Source organism: Ranitomeya imitator, chromosome 1 (assembly GCF_032444005.1).
Source record: "Ranitomeya imitator isolate aRanImi1 chromosome 1, aRanImi1.pri, whole genome shotgun sequence".
Lineage (NCBI taxonomy): Eukaryota > Metazoa > Chordata > Amphibia > Anura > Dendrobatidae > Ranitomeya > Ranitomeya imitator.
Genome location: NC_091282.1, coordinates 724,369,409 through 724,384,596, shown reverse-complemented (window position 1 = coordinate 724,384,596; position 15,188 = coordinate 724,369,409). Strand labels below are relative to the sequence as shown.

The 15,188-nt window shown below is 48.6% G+C and overlaps 1 protein-coding gene across 2 annotated transcripts in view; it reads left to right on the top strand.

Annotated features, from left to right (window-relative positions):
• Positions 1–15,188, top strand: part of MGA (MAX dimerization protein MGA) — a 168,879-nt gene that overhangs the window by 7,933 nt on the left and 145,758 nt on the right. For both annotated transcript variants that reach the window (XM_069732533.1, XM_069732532.1), the window contains one exon: positions 12,786–13,878. In XM_069732533.1, the coding sequence (XP_069588634.1) occupies positions 12,833–13,878 (1,046 nt within the window). In that variant the 5' untranslated portion in view covers positions 12,786–12,832. The remainder of the gene's footprint in view (positions 1–12,785; positions 13,879–15,188) is intronic.

The following is a 15,188-nucleotide window of genomic DNA, read 5'->3' as shown; positions in this document are numbered from 1 at the left end:
TGCTAGCCCTAGTGTCTGTCCCATGTATCACCAGTCTCCTACCATCCCTATACTAATGTCGGCCCCCATGCATCACGTCTCCTGCCAGCCCTAGTGTCTGTCCCATATATCACCAGTGTCCTGCCATCCCTATACTAATACCTGCCCCCATGTATCACCAGTGTCCTGCCATCCCTATACTAATGTCGGCCCCCATGCATCACGTCTCCTGCTAGCCCTAGTGTCTGTCCCATGTATCACCAGTGTCCTGCCATCCCTATACTAATATCTGCCCCTATGTATCGCCAGTCTCCTACCATCCCTATACTAATGTCGGCCCCCATGCATCACGTCTCCTGCTAGCCCTAGTGTCTGTCCCATGTATCACCAGTGTCTTGCCATCCCTATACTAATATCTGCCCCTATGTATCGCCAGTCTCCTACCATCCCTATACTAATGTCGGCCCCCATGCATCACGTCTCCTGCTAGCCCTAGTGTCTGTCCCATGTATCACCAGTCTCCTACCATCCCTATACTAATGTCGGCCCCCATGCATTACGTCTCCTGCCAGCCCTAGTGTCTGTCCCATATATCACCAGTGTCCTGCCATCCCTATACTAATACCTGCCCCCATGTATCACCAGTGTCCTGCCATCCCTATACTAATGTCGGCCCCCATGCATCACGTCTCCTGCTAGCCCTAGTGTCTGTCCCATGTATCACCAGTGTCCTGCCATCCCTATACTAATATCTGCCCCTATGTATCGCCAGTCTCCTACCATCCCTATACTAATGTCGGCCCCCATGCATCACGTCTCCTGCTAGCCCTAGTGTCTGTCCCATGTATCACCAGTGTCTTGCCATCCCTATACTAATATCTGCCCCTATGTATCGCCAGTCTCCTACCATCCCTATACTAATGTCGGCCCTCATGCATCACGTCTCCTGCCAGCCCTAGTGTCTGTCCCATGTATCACCAGTGTCCTGCCATCCCTATACTAATATCTGCCCCTATGTATCGCCAGTCTCCTACCATCCCTATACTAATGTCGGCCCCCATGCATCACGTCTCCTGCTAGCCCTAGTGTCTGTCCCATGTATCACCAGTCTCCTACCATCCCTATACTAATGTCGGCCCCCATGCATTACGTCTCCTGCCAGCCCTAGTGTCTGTCCCATATATCACCAGTGTCCTGCCATCCCTATACTAATACCTGCCCCCATGTATCACCAGTGTCTTGCCATCCCTATACTAATGTCGGCCCCCATGCATCACGTCTCCTGCCAGCCCTAGTGTCTGTCCCATGTATCACCAGTGTCCTGCCATCCCTATACTAATATCTGCCCCTATGTATCGCCAGTCTCCTACCATCCCTATACTAATGTCGGCCCTCATGCATCACGTCTCCTGCCAGCCCTAGTGTCTGTCCCATGTATCACCAGTGTCCTGCCATCCCTATACTAATATCTGCCCCTATGTATCGCCAGTCTCCTACCATCCCTATACTAATGTCGGCCCTCATGCATCACGTCTCCTGCCAGCCCTAGTGTCTGCCCCATGTATCACCAGTGTCATGCCATCCCTATACTAATATCTGCCCCCATGTATCACCAGTGTCCTGCCATCCCTATACTAATATCTGCCCCTATGTATCGCCAGTCTCCTGCCGTCCCTATACTAATGTCTGCCCCCCTGTATCACCAGTTTCCTGCCATCCCTAGTGTCTGCCCCCCTGTATCACCTGTCTCCTGCTATCCCTAGTGTCTGCCCCTATGTATCGCCAGTCTCTTGCCATCCCCAGTGTCTGCCCTCCCTGTATCACCAGTCCCCTGCTATGCTATCCCTAGTGTCTGCCCCCCCTGTATCGCCAGTCTCCTGTTCTCCCTAGTGTCTGCCCCCTGTATCACCAGTCCCCTGCTATCCCTAGTGTCTGCCCCCCTGTATCACCAGTCCCCTGTTATCCCTAGTGTCTGCCCCCTGTATCACCAGTCCCCTGTTATCCCTAGTGTCTGCCCCCTGTATCACCAGTCCCCTGTTATCCCTAGTGTCTGCCCCCTGTATCACCAGTCCCCTGTTATCCCTAGTGTCTGCCCCTGTATCACCAGTCCCCTGTTATCCCTAGTGTCTGCCCCCCTGTATCACCAGTCCCCTGCTATCCCTAGTGCCTGCCCCCTGTATCACCAGTCTCCTGCTATCCCTAGTGTCTGCCCCTGTATCACCAGTCCCCTGCTATCCCTAGTGTCTGCCCCCCTGTATCACCAGTCCCCTGTTATCCCTAGTGTCTGCCCCCCTGTATCACCAGTCCCCTGCTATCCCTAGTGCCTGCCCCCTGTATCACCAGTCTCCTGCTATCCCTAGTGTCTGCCCCTGTATCACCAGTCCCCTGCTATCCCTAGTGTCTGCCCCCCTGTATCACCAGTCCCCTGCTATCCCTAGTGTCTGCCCCCCTGTATCACCAGTCCCCTGCTATCCCTAGTGCCTGCCCCATGTATCACCAGTCTCCTGCTATCCCTAGTGTCTGCCCCCCTGTATCACCAGTCCCCTGCTATCCCTAGTGCCTGCCCCATGTATCACCAGTCCCCTGCTATCCCTAGTGCCTGCCCCATGTATCACCAGTCTCCTGCTATCCCTAGTGTCTGCCCCCCTGTATCACCAGTCCCCTGCTATCCCTAGTGCCTGCCCCATGTATCACCAGTCCCCTGCTATCCCTAGTGCCTGCCCCATGTATCACCAGTCCCCTGCTATCCCTAGTGTCTGCCCCATGTATCACCAGTCTCCTGCTATCCCTAGTGTCTGCCCCCTGTATCACCAGTCCCCTGTTATCCCTAGTGTCTGCCCCCTGTATCACCAGTCCCCTGCTATCCCTAGTGTCTGCCCCCTGTATCACCAGTCCCCTGTTATCCCTAGTGTCTGCCCCCCTGTATCACCAGTCACCTGCTATCCCTAGTGTCTGCCCCCTGTATCACCAGTCCCCTGCTATCCCTAGTGCCTGCCCCCTGTATCACCAGTCTCCTGCTATCCCTAGTGTCTGCCCCCCTGTATCACCAGTCTCCTGCTATCCCTAATGTCTGCCCCCCTGTATCACCAGTCTCCTGCTATCCCTAGTGTCTGCCCCCTCTGTATCACCAGTCCCCTGCCATCCTAAAACTGTCTGCCCCCATGTATCACCAGTCTCCTGCAATCCTTAATGCCTGCCTCCCATGTATCACCAGTATTTTGTCCACCCATGTATGATCAGTCTCCTGCTACCCCATACTAATATCTACCCCCTCTCTCCTGTCACCTCCAAACTAATGTCCCCCCCCCCCCCCCCATGTATCACTAGTCTCCACTTTTCTCCGGGACTAGACAATATTATTTTATCCGTGATAGGACACAATCCATGGGACCCCCTTCTCACACACCGGCAAGGGGATGCACTGGGGACAATGGTGGTGCATCGTAGCACAGAGGGTTCACATAGTAGGATGCCAGTGGTGTCCAGAGATTGTGTTTTGAGAAATTTTGGTTGTCTTGAGTTTAAGGGCTTGTGCACAGGTTGGAGATCTGGTGCGTTTTTGGTTTGCAGATTTGCTAGCAAAACCTGAAGCAGTCCTGATGCCAGCAGAGTGAATGAGAAACCTGAAGTGTCATGCACATGTTGAGTATTTTTGACTTGCTGAAAATAATCTGCAGCATTTCAATTCTCTGTGCATTTTTGCGCTGCATATTTCACGATAGACTTCACTCAACTCGGTCAAAACCGCAAGGCACACACGCACCAAAAACTCGCCATTTTACAGTTGTATTTTTCTTGCCAAAAGCTGCAGAAATGGTGCAGAAACTTCTGTATCCATTTACTCAGCGTTGTGCACTTATGTGCACACGTCCGGAATTGCCACCGAAATTTCGGCGGCAATTCCGCAACTGTGCCGTGGGTAAAACGCATGTGTTTTCCCGCTAAATACTAGCGTTTTACAAGCGTAATTAGCTTGCAGAATGCTAGCGTTTTACAAGCGATCTGTGGCATCGCTTGGAAAACTGATTGACAGGTTGGTCAAAATTGTCAAGCATGGGGTTTGACAAGTGTAACCAACTTTTTACTATTGATGCTGCCTATGCAGCATCAATAGTAAAAAGATCTAATGTTAAAAATAATAAAAAATCGTGATTTTCCTATCGCCACGACAGCACCCCTACGAGAGAGGGGATCCGCCCACCTTCCGGACAGGAACCTACAGGATTTAAAGGGGCGGTCCCCCTCACCACTCCAGTTTGGGTTCCTGTCCGGACGGCGGGAGCCTGCAGGATCAGCAGTCTTACCCGGGCCTCCATGCCTCCGCGCGGTGTCTTTTAGGAACGGCGGAATCGGGGGCTCGGAAGCAGCGTCGGGGGTGTCCTGCGTGCAGACCCCCCCTCGTCTGGCCATGAGGAGCGCGTCCCAGGAGTCGGGCAGTGCCGTCCTGGTCCGCGGTTGAGCGCGGTGTGCAGCGTCCACACCGGCGCTGGTGAACCCGGAAGTAGTTGGTACGCTTCCGGGGTAAGCCGGGGGAGGAGCGCTGCAGCGCTGTAAAAGAGCGACGCCTAGGATAGGAGGCGCGCAACCATGTCCTCAGTAGGCACCCTCATGGAGAGGGAACGGAACAGCGCAGTAAGAGCGGTAGCGGCCGCTCAAGGAGAAGCAGCAGCAGCGTGGTACGGGGGCAGCAGCGTCCGAGCGCCCCAGCGTCACATTTGGATCCTACTCCTCCAGAACCGGTATTCACAGGATCAGCCTTATGGTGAGTGTTAAATTAGACACCTGGTGCTGATATGGTCTGTTATTGTGCTTTGTTTTAGGGAAAAAAGACCACAAAATCTAAACACAAGCAATGTGCTCTATGCATGACACCAATGCCTGACAGTTATACCAAAAGGCTGTGTCAGGCGTGCATATCTCAGACCTTAGAAGAGGAAGCTCCCCTTCGTTCATCAGACCTTAGAGCGGTCATCAGGGAAGAAATTAGCTATTCCCTTAGAGGCAGCCGCCAGGAAAGGTCGGGCAGGGACATATCGCCAGGATCTAGCCTGTCCCTGCAAGAAGGGGAATGTTCCCGCTCCTCATCTCCATCCTCCTCAGATGAAGAGGGAAGGCCTTGTTTCTCGGTGGACAACATGGACATGTTAGTTAAAGGAGTCCGAGCTACCATGGGTGTTGCAGAGAGCAAGGAACCAAGGTCCGCACAGGACATAATGTTTGCGGGCTTGTGCCAGAGGAGTCGTAAGGCGTTCCCGGTGGTGGATACGGTTAAGACTCTTATAAAAAGAGAATGGGATAAGCAGGATAAGGGTTTCCTTCCATCATCAGCTAAAAGAAGGTATCCCTTTGAAGATAATGAGCTGGCAGAGTGGATGAAAGTCCCGAAAGTGGATGCAGCGGTGGCTTCTACATCTAAAGCCGGTACCTTGCCGCTGGAGGACGTGGGCCTTCTGAAAGACCCATCAGATAGGAAGGCGGACATGTTTTTGAGGAAAGTATGGGAATCAACTGCAGGGGCGTTCAAACCTGCTATCTCTAGCACGTGTACGGCTAGATCCGTCATGGTGTGGATATCCCAACTGGAAGAACAGTTGAAGTCCAAGGTGCCCAGAGACAAGATGTTGAACTCACTTTCGCAAATACGTGAAGGGGTGGCGTATTTAGCGGACGCGTCAGTGGATTCTTTAAAATTGGCGGCAAGATCAGCAGGTCTCTCAAATGCTACTCGCCGAGCCCTATGGCTTAAGACCTGGAAAGGGGATGCCCAGGCGAAAGCTAAACTGTGTACAATACCGTGTAGGGGTGAGTACCTGTTTGGCCCGGTGTTGGATGATATCCTAGCTAAGGCTGAGGATAGGAAGAAAGGTTTTCCTAAAGCTTTCAATCCTACCTTTAGGAATACCTTCAGGAGACGCTTCCAATACCGAAGACCTTACCACAACCGAGACTGGGAACCATCAGACCCAAAAAAGAAAGGTTCGGACTTTAACGCTTCGTCATCTTCCTCAAGAAGAAGAAGAAACTATCGTTAATAGAGATCTTCCAGTAGGAGGCAGGTTAAAATACTTCCATGCTCAATGGGCCAAAATAACTTCGAGCAATTGGGTTCTAGGTATAATCAATTCAGGGTTAAAATTAGAGTTCCGGGAAAGACCTTCTGAATTTTATATCTTAACTGCCCCTGATTCCTTAGACCAACAAAAGGCCCTTGAAAAAGAGGTCCAAATGCTAAGACGGAAGAAAGTCATAGTGGAGGTTCCAAAACATCAACAGGGGAAAGGGTTCTATTCCCCTTTATTTTTAATCTCCAAGCCAGATGGATCCTTTAGAACCATCATAAACTTACGGAGATTAAACAAACATCTAGAGTATCATGCCTTTAAGATGGAATCTATTAAAACGGCAACTAATCTTCTCTTTCCCAGATGTTATGACAGTCCTGGATTTAAAAGATGCGTATTACCATCTGCCCATTCACCAGGATCATCAACAATTCCTCAGAATGGCAGTGCGCTTAAACGACCAGGTCAGACACTTTCAGTTTGCTGCAATGCCCTTTGGTCTATCTATGGCACCGAGGGTGTTTACTAAAGTCATGGCAGAAGTAATGGCCTATGTCAGAGAACAGGATACGTTAATTATACCCTACTTGGATGACTTCCTGGTAGTGGGAAATTCTTTTTGCCAGTGTAGTACTCGCCTAAATCATGTAATATCTTCCTTACAGGACTTGGGTTGGATAGTCAATATGGAAAAGTCAAGACTCGAACCATCAACGACTCAGACTTTCCTAGGTATTCTGCTGGATTCGGAAGTGCAACAGTGTTTCCTTCCGGAAGAGAAAAAGCAGAGGATTGTGCACAAAGTCAGTACGGTAACAAAGAAGCCAGATCTGACTTTAAGAGACGCTATGTCCCTTCTGGGATCCCTAACGTCCTGCATACCAGCCGTCCAGTGGGCTCAATTCCACACTCGAGTGTTGCAGGCCCAAGTCTTGGATACAGAAAGGAGTCTTCAAGGGCAATTAGGCGGAAGACTCAGGCTGTCCACCGCCACTCTACACAGTCTGAGATGGTGGTTGAACAGAAGACATTTAGGAAAAGGAGTACGCTGGAGTATAGTACCAGACAACACGGTCACAACCGATGCCAGTCCTATAGGTTGGGGAGCTCACATAGGAGATGTCTGGACTCAAGGGCAATGGTCTCTCTTAGAGGCTCAAGAGTCCTCAAACTGGAAGGAGCTCACGGCAGTGAAGAAAGCCTTACTCAGGTTGCTTCCATCTCTGCAGGATTCACATGTAAGAATCCAGACAGACAACACAACAGTAGTGGCGTATCTCAACCATCAAGGGGGTACAAGGTCAAGATCCCTAATGAACACCGCCACAGACATACTAGAAATAGTCGAAGCCCACTTTCGCTCTCTATCAGCTGTGCACATTCGGGGAGAGCTCAACACAGAGGCAGATTACCTCAGCCGTCATTCTCTATGTCAGGGAGAATGGGTTCTAGATCGACGGGTGTTCAGACAAATAGTGGACCTGTGGGGATTGCCAGTAATCGATCTATTCGCAACGAGAGAGAACAGGCAGACCAGGAAGTTCGCTTCTCTTCGGGTGGCGGACAAGCCCTGTATAATAGACTCCCTTCAAATACACTGGAATTTTCCTCTAGCTTACGCGTTCCCTCAAATGTGTCTGATCCCGTTAGTCCTCAGGAAGATCAGGGAGGACAGGGCGAGAGTGATCCTGATTGCCCCCTTTTGGCCCAGGAGGGCATGGTTCTCGTTACTCAGGGCAATGTCTGTGTCCGACCCCTGGGTACTGCCGACCAGCCAGGAGCTTCTTTCTCAGGGTCCATTCAGTTACCCCAATGTGGAATCCCTGCATCTGACGGCGTGGAATTTGAGAGGGAGTTATTGAGGAGAAGAGGGTTTTCAGAGGCTCTCATATCTACCCTTTTAAATAGTCGGAAAGAAGTCACCACTAAGATCTATGCTAAAACTTGGAAAAAGTTCCTTGCCTTCTACCAAAATCCCTTTTCTGGCAAGGTTCCAATTCCGGCTATTCTGGAGTTTTTACAGAAAGGCCGAGAATTGGGCTTGGCGGTAAATACCCTTAGAGTCCAAGTATCAGCTTTGGGAGCGTTATATAACAGTGATGTGGCGGGAAATAGATGGGTTTCCCGATTTATCAGGGCCACTGAACGTAGTAACCCAGTATATATTCCTAGATTACCACCATGGGATCTAAATTTGGTCTTAGACGCCTTAACAGAACCCCCCCTTTGAGCCATTAGAGTCTGTCTCCATAAAAAAATTTACCTTAAAAACAGCCTTCCTAGTAGCCCTGACCTCTGCTAGGAGAGTGAGTGACTTACAAGCTTTGTCGATAGACCCTCCTTATTTAATGGTCTTTCAGGACAGGGTAGTGTTAAAACCTGATCCAGCATACCTACCAAAAGTAGCTTCCAAATTTCATAGAAGTCAAGAAATAATTTTACCATCTTTCTGTAACAATCCGAATTCAGCTGACGAGCAGAAATATCACATGTTAGATGTCAGAAGAACTCTATTAGAGTACCTACACAAAACAGAACCATGGAGGCAGAGTAGGGCTCTGTTTATTTCCTTTCAGAATCCAAGGAAAGGGGCGAGTGTAACTAAAGCGTCTATCGCCAGATGGATAAGAGATGCCATATATCTTGCTTATACTGCTAAAGGCCAGACACCACCAGATGGCATGAGGGCCCACTCCACTCGAGCCATGGCCTCATCCTGGGCGGAAAGAGCGGACGTCTCCATAGACGTAATATGTAAGGCGGCAACTTGGTCATCTCCTTCCACCTTTTATAGACATTATCGTCTTGATTTATCTTCAGAGGCCAATTTAGTTTTTGGCCGTACAGTACTTAGTGCTGTAGTCCCTCCCAGGTGATTGATCTTTGAAAATCTCTCGTAGGGGTGCTGTCGTGGCGATAGGAAAACCGGTTTTTACGTACCGGTAATAGGATTTTACGGAGCCACGACAGCACCCGCACATTCCCCCCCGTAGTTATTCACTGGTTTCTGCACCCTTTGGGGAAAGTGTGCTTGTTAAAAATCACTCTTTAGAAGGTGATGGTATTTAGTAATGTTTAAGTATATATGTTTATGTACTAACTCAATGGCGGTGTCCCTTATACTCTGAAACACAAACTGGAGTGGTGAGGGGGACCGCCCCTTTAAATCCTGTAGGTTCCTGTCCGGAAGGTGGGCAGATCCCCTCTCTCGTAGGGGTGCTGTCGTGGCTCCGTAAAATCCTATTACCGGTACGTAAAAACCGGTATTCTCACCTTCCGGCAGCCTTCCCGCTTCTCGCGATGCTCCCGGCAGCTTCCGTTCCCAGTAATGCCTCCCGGCAATTACCCCAGATGACGTAGCATCACACGAGACCGCTACGTCCTTACGGGTAATTGTCGCAAAGCATCCCTGGGAACGGGAGCATCGCGAGGAGCGGGAAGGCTGCCGGGGCCGCCGGAAGGTGAGGATATCACTATTTTTGTATTTTAATTCTTCTTTTTTTTTTTTTTTAACAGTGATATGGTGCCCAGTCCGTGGAGGAGAGTCTCCTCTCCTCCACCCTGGGTACCAACTGCACATGATCCGTTTACTTCCCGCATGGTGGGCATAGCCACATGCGGAAAGTACCGTATATACTCGAGTATAAGCTGACCCGAGTATAAGCTGACCCGAGTATAAGCCGACCCCCCCCTAATTTTGCCACAAAAAACTGGGAAAACTTATTGACTCGAGTATAAGCCTAGGGTAGGAAATGCAGCAGCTACCGGTGAATTTCAAAAATAAAAATAGATGCTCCATACTATTCATTATTGCCCCATAGATGCTCCATATAAAGCTGTGCCACATATGGAATGCTCTGCACCGTTCATTATGGCCTCATAGATGTTCCATATAAAGCTGTGCCATATATAATGCTCTGCACCGTTCATTATGGCCCCATAGGTGCTCCATAGAAAGCTGTGCCATATATAATGCTCTGCACCGTTCATTATGGCCCCATAGATGCTCCGTATAATGCTGTGCCACATATAGAATGCTCTGCACTGTTCATTATGGCCCCATAGATGCTCCATATAAAGCTGTGCCACATATGGAATGCTCTGCACCGTTCATTATGGCCTCATAGATGCTCCATATAAAGCTGTGCCATATATAATGCTCTGCACCGTTCATTATGGCCCCATAGGTGCTCCATAGAAAGCTGTGCCATATATAATGCTCTGCACCGTTCATTATGGCCCCATAGATACTCCGTATAATGCTGTGCCACATATAGAATGCTCTGCACTGTTCATTATGGCCCCATAGATGCTCCATATAAAGCTGTGCCACATATGGAATGCTCTGCACCGTTCATTATGGCCTCATAGATGCTCCATATAAAGCTGTGCCATATATAATGCTCTGCACCGTTCATTATGGCCCCATAGGTGCTCCATAGAAAGCTGTGCCATATATAATGCTCTGCACCGTTCATTATGGCCCCATAGATGCTCCGTATAATGCTGTGCCACATATAGAATGCTCTGCACTGTTCATTATGGCCCCATAGATGCTCCATATAAAGCTGTGCCATATAGTGCTCTGCACCGTTCATTATTGCCCCATAGATGTGCCATATAAAGCTGTGCCATATAGTGCTCTGCACCGTTCATTATTGCCCCATAGACGTGCCATATAGTCCTCTGCACCGTTCATTATTGCCCCATAGATGTGCCATATAAAGCTGTGCCATATAGTGCTCTCCACCGTTCATTATTGCCCCATAGATGTGCCATAGAAAGCTGTGCCATATAGTGCTCTCCACCGTTCATTATTGCCCCATAGATGTGCCATAGAAAGCTGTGCCATATAGTGCTCTGCACCGTTCATTATTGCCCCATAGATGTGCCATAGAAAGCTGTGCCATATAGTGCTCTGCCATATAGAATGCTCTGCACCGTTGATTATTGCCCCATAGATGTGCCATATAAAACTGTGCCATATATAATGCTGCTGCAATAAAAAAAAAAAGCCATACTCACCTCTCTTGCTTGCAGCTCCTCAGCGTCCCGTCTCGGCGTCTCTCCGCACTGACTGTTCAGGCAGAGGGCGGCACGCACACTAGTACGTCATCGCGCCCTGTGACCTGCACAGTCACTGCAAGAGGACGTGAAGACAGAGCGGCGCCCGGCGTGTGGAACGCGGACAGGTAACTATGAGATACTTACCTGCTCCTGGCGTCCCTGGCTCCTTCCCCCGGACAGCTGGTCTCCAGGTGCCGCAGCCTCTTCCTCTGTCAGCGGTCACCGTTGCCGCTCATTAGAGAAATGAATATGCGGCTCCACCCCTATGGGAGTGGAGTCCATATTCATAACTTTAATGAGCGGTCCCACGTGACCGCTGAACAGGGGAAGAGCTGCAGCACCCGAAGACCAGCTGTCCGGGGGAAGGAGCCAGGGACGCCGGGAGCAGGTAAGGATGCCTCAGACCTCTCTCCCCCTCACCCGCAGACCCGACCGTGACTCGAGTATAAGCCGAAAAGGGCACTTTCAGCCCAAAAATTTGGGCTGAAAATCTCGGCTTGTACTCGAGTATATACGGTAAGTGGATCAATGCATTCCTATGTGTGCGGAATCCCCGCGATAACGCACAAAGAATGAACATTCTGCGTTTTTTTTTGGAATGTGATTCCGCTGTGAAAAAAAAGCAGCATGTGCACAAAAATTGCGGATAAGGGTACTTTCACTCTAGCGTTTTTTTAAATCCGTCACAATGCATCGTTTTGCAGAAAAAAACGCATCCTGCAAAAGTGCTTGCAGGATGCGTTTTTTCCCCATAGACTTCTATTGACGACGCTTTTGCGACGGATTGCCACACTTCGCATCCGTCTTTGGACGGATGCGTTGTGCTTTGGCGGACCGTCGGGAGCAAAAAACGCAACATGTAACGTTTTTTTCTCCTGACGGACCGCTTTTTCCGACCGCGCATGCGCGGCCGGAACTCCGCCCCCACCTCCCCGCACCTTACAATGGGGCAGCGGATGCGCCGGAAAAATGCATCCGCTGCACCCATTGTGCAATGCAGCAAACGCTAGCGTCGGAATCTCTCCCTGACGCATTGCGATGGGGAGATTCCGACGCTAGTGTGAAAGCACGGTGGGCAGCACGGTGGCGCAGTGGTTAGCACAGCAGCCTTGCAGCGCTGGGGTCCTGGGTTCTAATCCCACCCAGGACAACATCTGCAAAGAGTTTGTATGTTTTCTCCGTGTTTGCGTGGGTTTCCTCCGGGTTCTCCGGTTTCCTCCCACATTCCAAAGACATACTGATAGGGATTCTAGATTGTGAGCCCCATTGGGGACAGTGATGATAATGTGTGCAAAACTGTAAAGCGCTGCGGAATATGTTAGCGCTATATAAAAATAAAGATTATTATTACATTCTAATAATAGGATGCTTAATGTATGCGTTTTTTTCGCGGTTTTACCACTTTTTTTATAGCGAAAAAACCGCGAAAAATCCTGAACGTGTGCACACAGCTTTAGCCTAAAGTGTTACTTTTTTTGCCTAAAGGTCATGAAAGGGTACTTTTCCCTATCTACAAGGAACCTCCACTGATCAAGAGTCTGACCATTTATTTATTTGTTTGTTTATTTTCAGGAAAACTTTCATAGTCACCTTTGATGTAGAAATACAAAATATTAGTTTTTTGTTGGGTTATTTGATAAAGGAATACAATTTTTTTTCTCTCTTGCTTTTTTTCAGAAAAATGCAGCTGACTGTTCAATAATCTTCCACATCTTATAGCCACCATGGAGGAAGAAGCAACTCAGAGAGGTGGCACAGAGGGCAAAAGCACATCACTGTCCAAAGCTCCTGCCTTCTTTGTCATCCTTCATCCTTCACACGGCGATGGTTCGAAAGAAGAAGGGATCCTGGTGGCCAACAGGGATGTGTCTTCCGTAGCTCCGGTTATCACAACTAGTCCCAGTGAATCAAAATCTGATTTCTTCCTTTCCGCTAATTGTGTATCTGGGGAGATTACCGTGACTCTAGACAATAATAACATGTGGAATGAGTTTTACCGTTGTAACACTGAAATGGTCCTAGCAAAGCAAGGAAGACGCATGTTTCCCTATTGTCGATATTGGATATCCGGTTTAAACCCTCATCTAAAATACATCCTCGTTATGGATATCACTCCACTAGATAATTATCGTCATAAGTGGAATGGAAAGTGGTGGGAACCCGGAGGGAAAGCAGATCCGCATGTTCTTGGCAGGGTATTCATTCACCCCGAGTCTCCATCTACGGGGCAGTATTGGATGCATCAGCCGGTTTCATTCTATAAGCTGAAGTTGACCAATAATATTTTGGACCAAGATGGTCACATCATTCTTCACTCCATGCATCGCTACTTGCCACGTCTACACGTGGTACCTGCTGAAAAGGCCTCGGAGGTAATTCAGCTCAACGGACCTGACGTTCACACTTTCACCTTCCCCCAGACAGAATTTATTGCTGTCACAGCCTATCAGAATTTCCAAATCACCCAGCTAAAAATCGATTGCAACCCTTTTGCTAAAGGTTTTCGGGAAGGGATGGTAACAGGACGACCAGGTAAAGATGTGAAGCACAAATCTGAATCAGAAGTGGACTCTATGAGCAGTAAAAATGACGTGGAAAACAAGGATCTCAGCAATATGGAAAAGCTACAGGAATTATTTCGAATGTCTGAGTATTTAGATTGTGACAAAGAGAATGAAAGGTTCAGCTCCGTGCAGGATTTACTGAGGTTTACCAAATCCAAGTCCGAGCTTGCCAAAAATTCTAAGCAAAATGAAGATGTCATTAAAAGGTAAAGTAATAGTCGTATCTTTTCCGTGTAACTCGGTGGAGTACGCACAGAGCAATGCTGCAATTTAAGATTTCTCTGATGTGTGTCATGGAGGAGTGAAGGATCGAGCAGTTGAAATTTCAATTGCCTATCTTTTTTGTTTTTAGGGTAGGCATTTAATCTCTCCTTAAGCACGTGAATACATAGTGGAGCCGAGCTATCACTTTCATGGGGAGTCAGGGAGATGGCTGTCTCGTGTATGGCTAGCTTTTGACAAGATGGTCTGAAAATGATTGATAAATCTGTTTTAAAGGTGTCCATTTCAGCCCATCAATGCGCCTTAATGAGTGCCAACTGACAAGTTGTTTGCAAAAGCCGACAAACTGTGACAGAACTATCGCTACTGTGATTGTTCTGTCCCCAAGCAATATCTTATCGGACTGAAGGTGCTGCTGATGACCGTAATTGTTATGCCACCATAAACGATCCAGTCACCCAATGAACGAACAGATAATCTTGATCAAGCGTTCCTACACATCTGCTTAACTAAAACCATAATGTAATGCCACCGCTTGGTTTGCAAACTTTTTAACTCCTTTTTAAAACCAAGATTTTAGAGCCTCTTAAGGCATATCCCGTTTTTGTTTCTGTTAAATTTGGATATCGTTTGCAAACCCCCTGCCCCATCCACACACATTGTACCTTAATTTACTGCCAATGAGCAATGCAGAATTTGCAGCAAGTACCCTATGTTTGAATATTATTTCAGACACCCTTTTTAACACTTTCCATGATCTGGCAATATCAAATGTATAAGTTTGACCTCATTTCTTTATTTCTTAATGGGAACAAGGTGGGGTGTGATGGATAGAGATGCGAGTGTATGTGTGTGTATATAATTATGAATTAACATATGTGGCAAAAAAAAGTGTGAAATAAGTGTGAAATAACTGAAAATATGTATTATATTCTAGGTTCTTCAAAGTAGCCACCTTTTGCTTTGATGACTGCTTTGCACACTCTTGGCATTCTCTTGATGAACTTCAAGAGGTAGTCACCGGGAATGGTCTCCCAACAATCTTGAAGGAGTTCCCAGAGACGCTTAGCACTTTGTTGGCCCTTTTTCCTTCACTCTGCGGTCCAGCTCACCCCAAACCTTCTCAATTGGGTTCAGGTCCGGTGACTGCGGAGGCCAGGTCATCTGGCATAGCACCCCATCACTCTCCTTCTTGGTCAAATAGCCCTTAGGGTACGTTCACATTTGCGGTTTGCGCCGCAGCGTCGCCGCCGCAACAAAACGCATGCGTCGTGCGGCCCTATCTTTAACATTG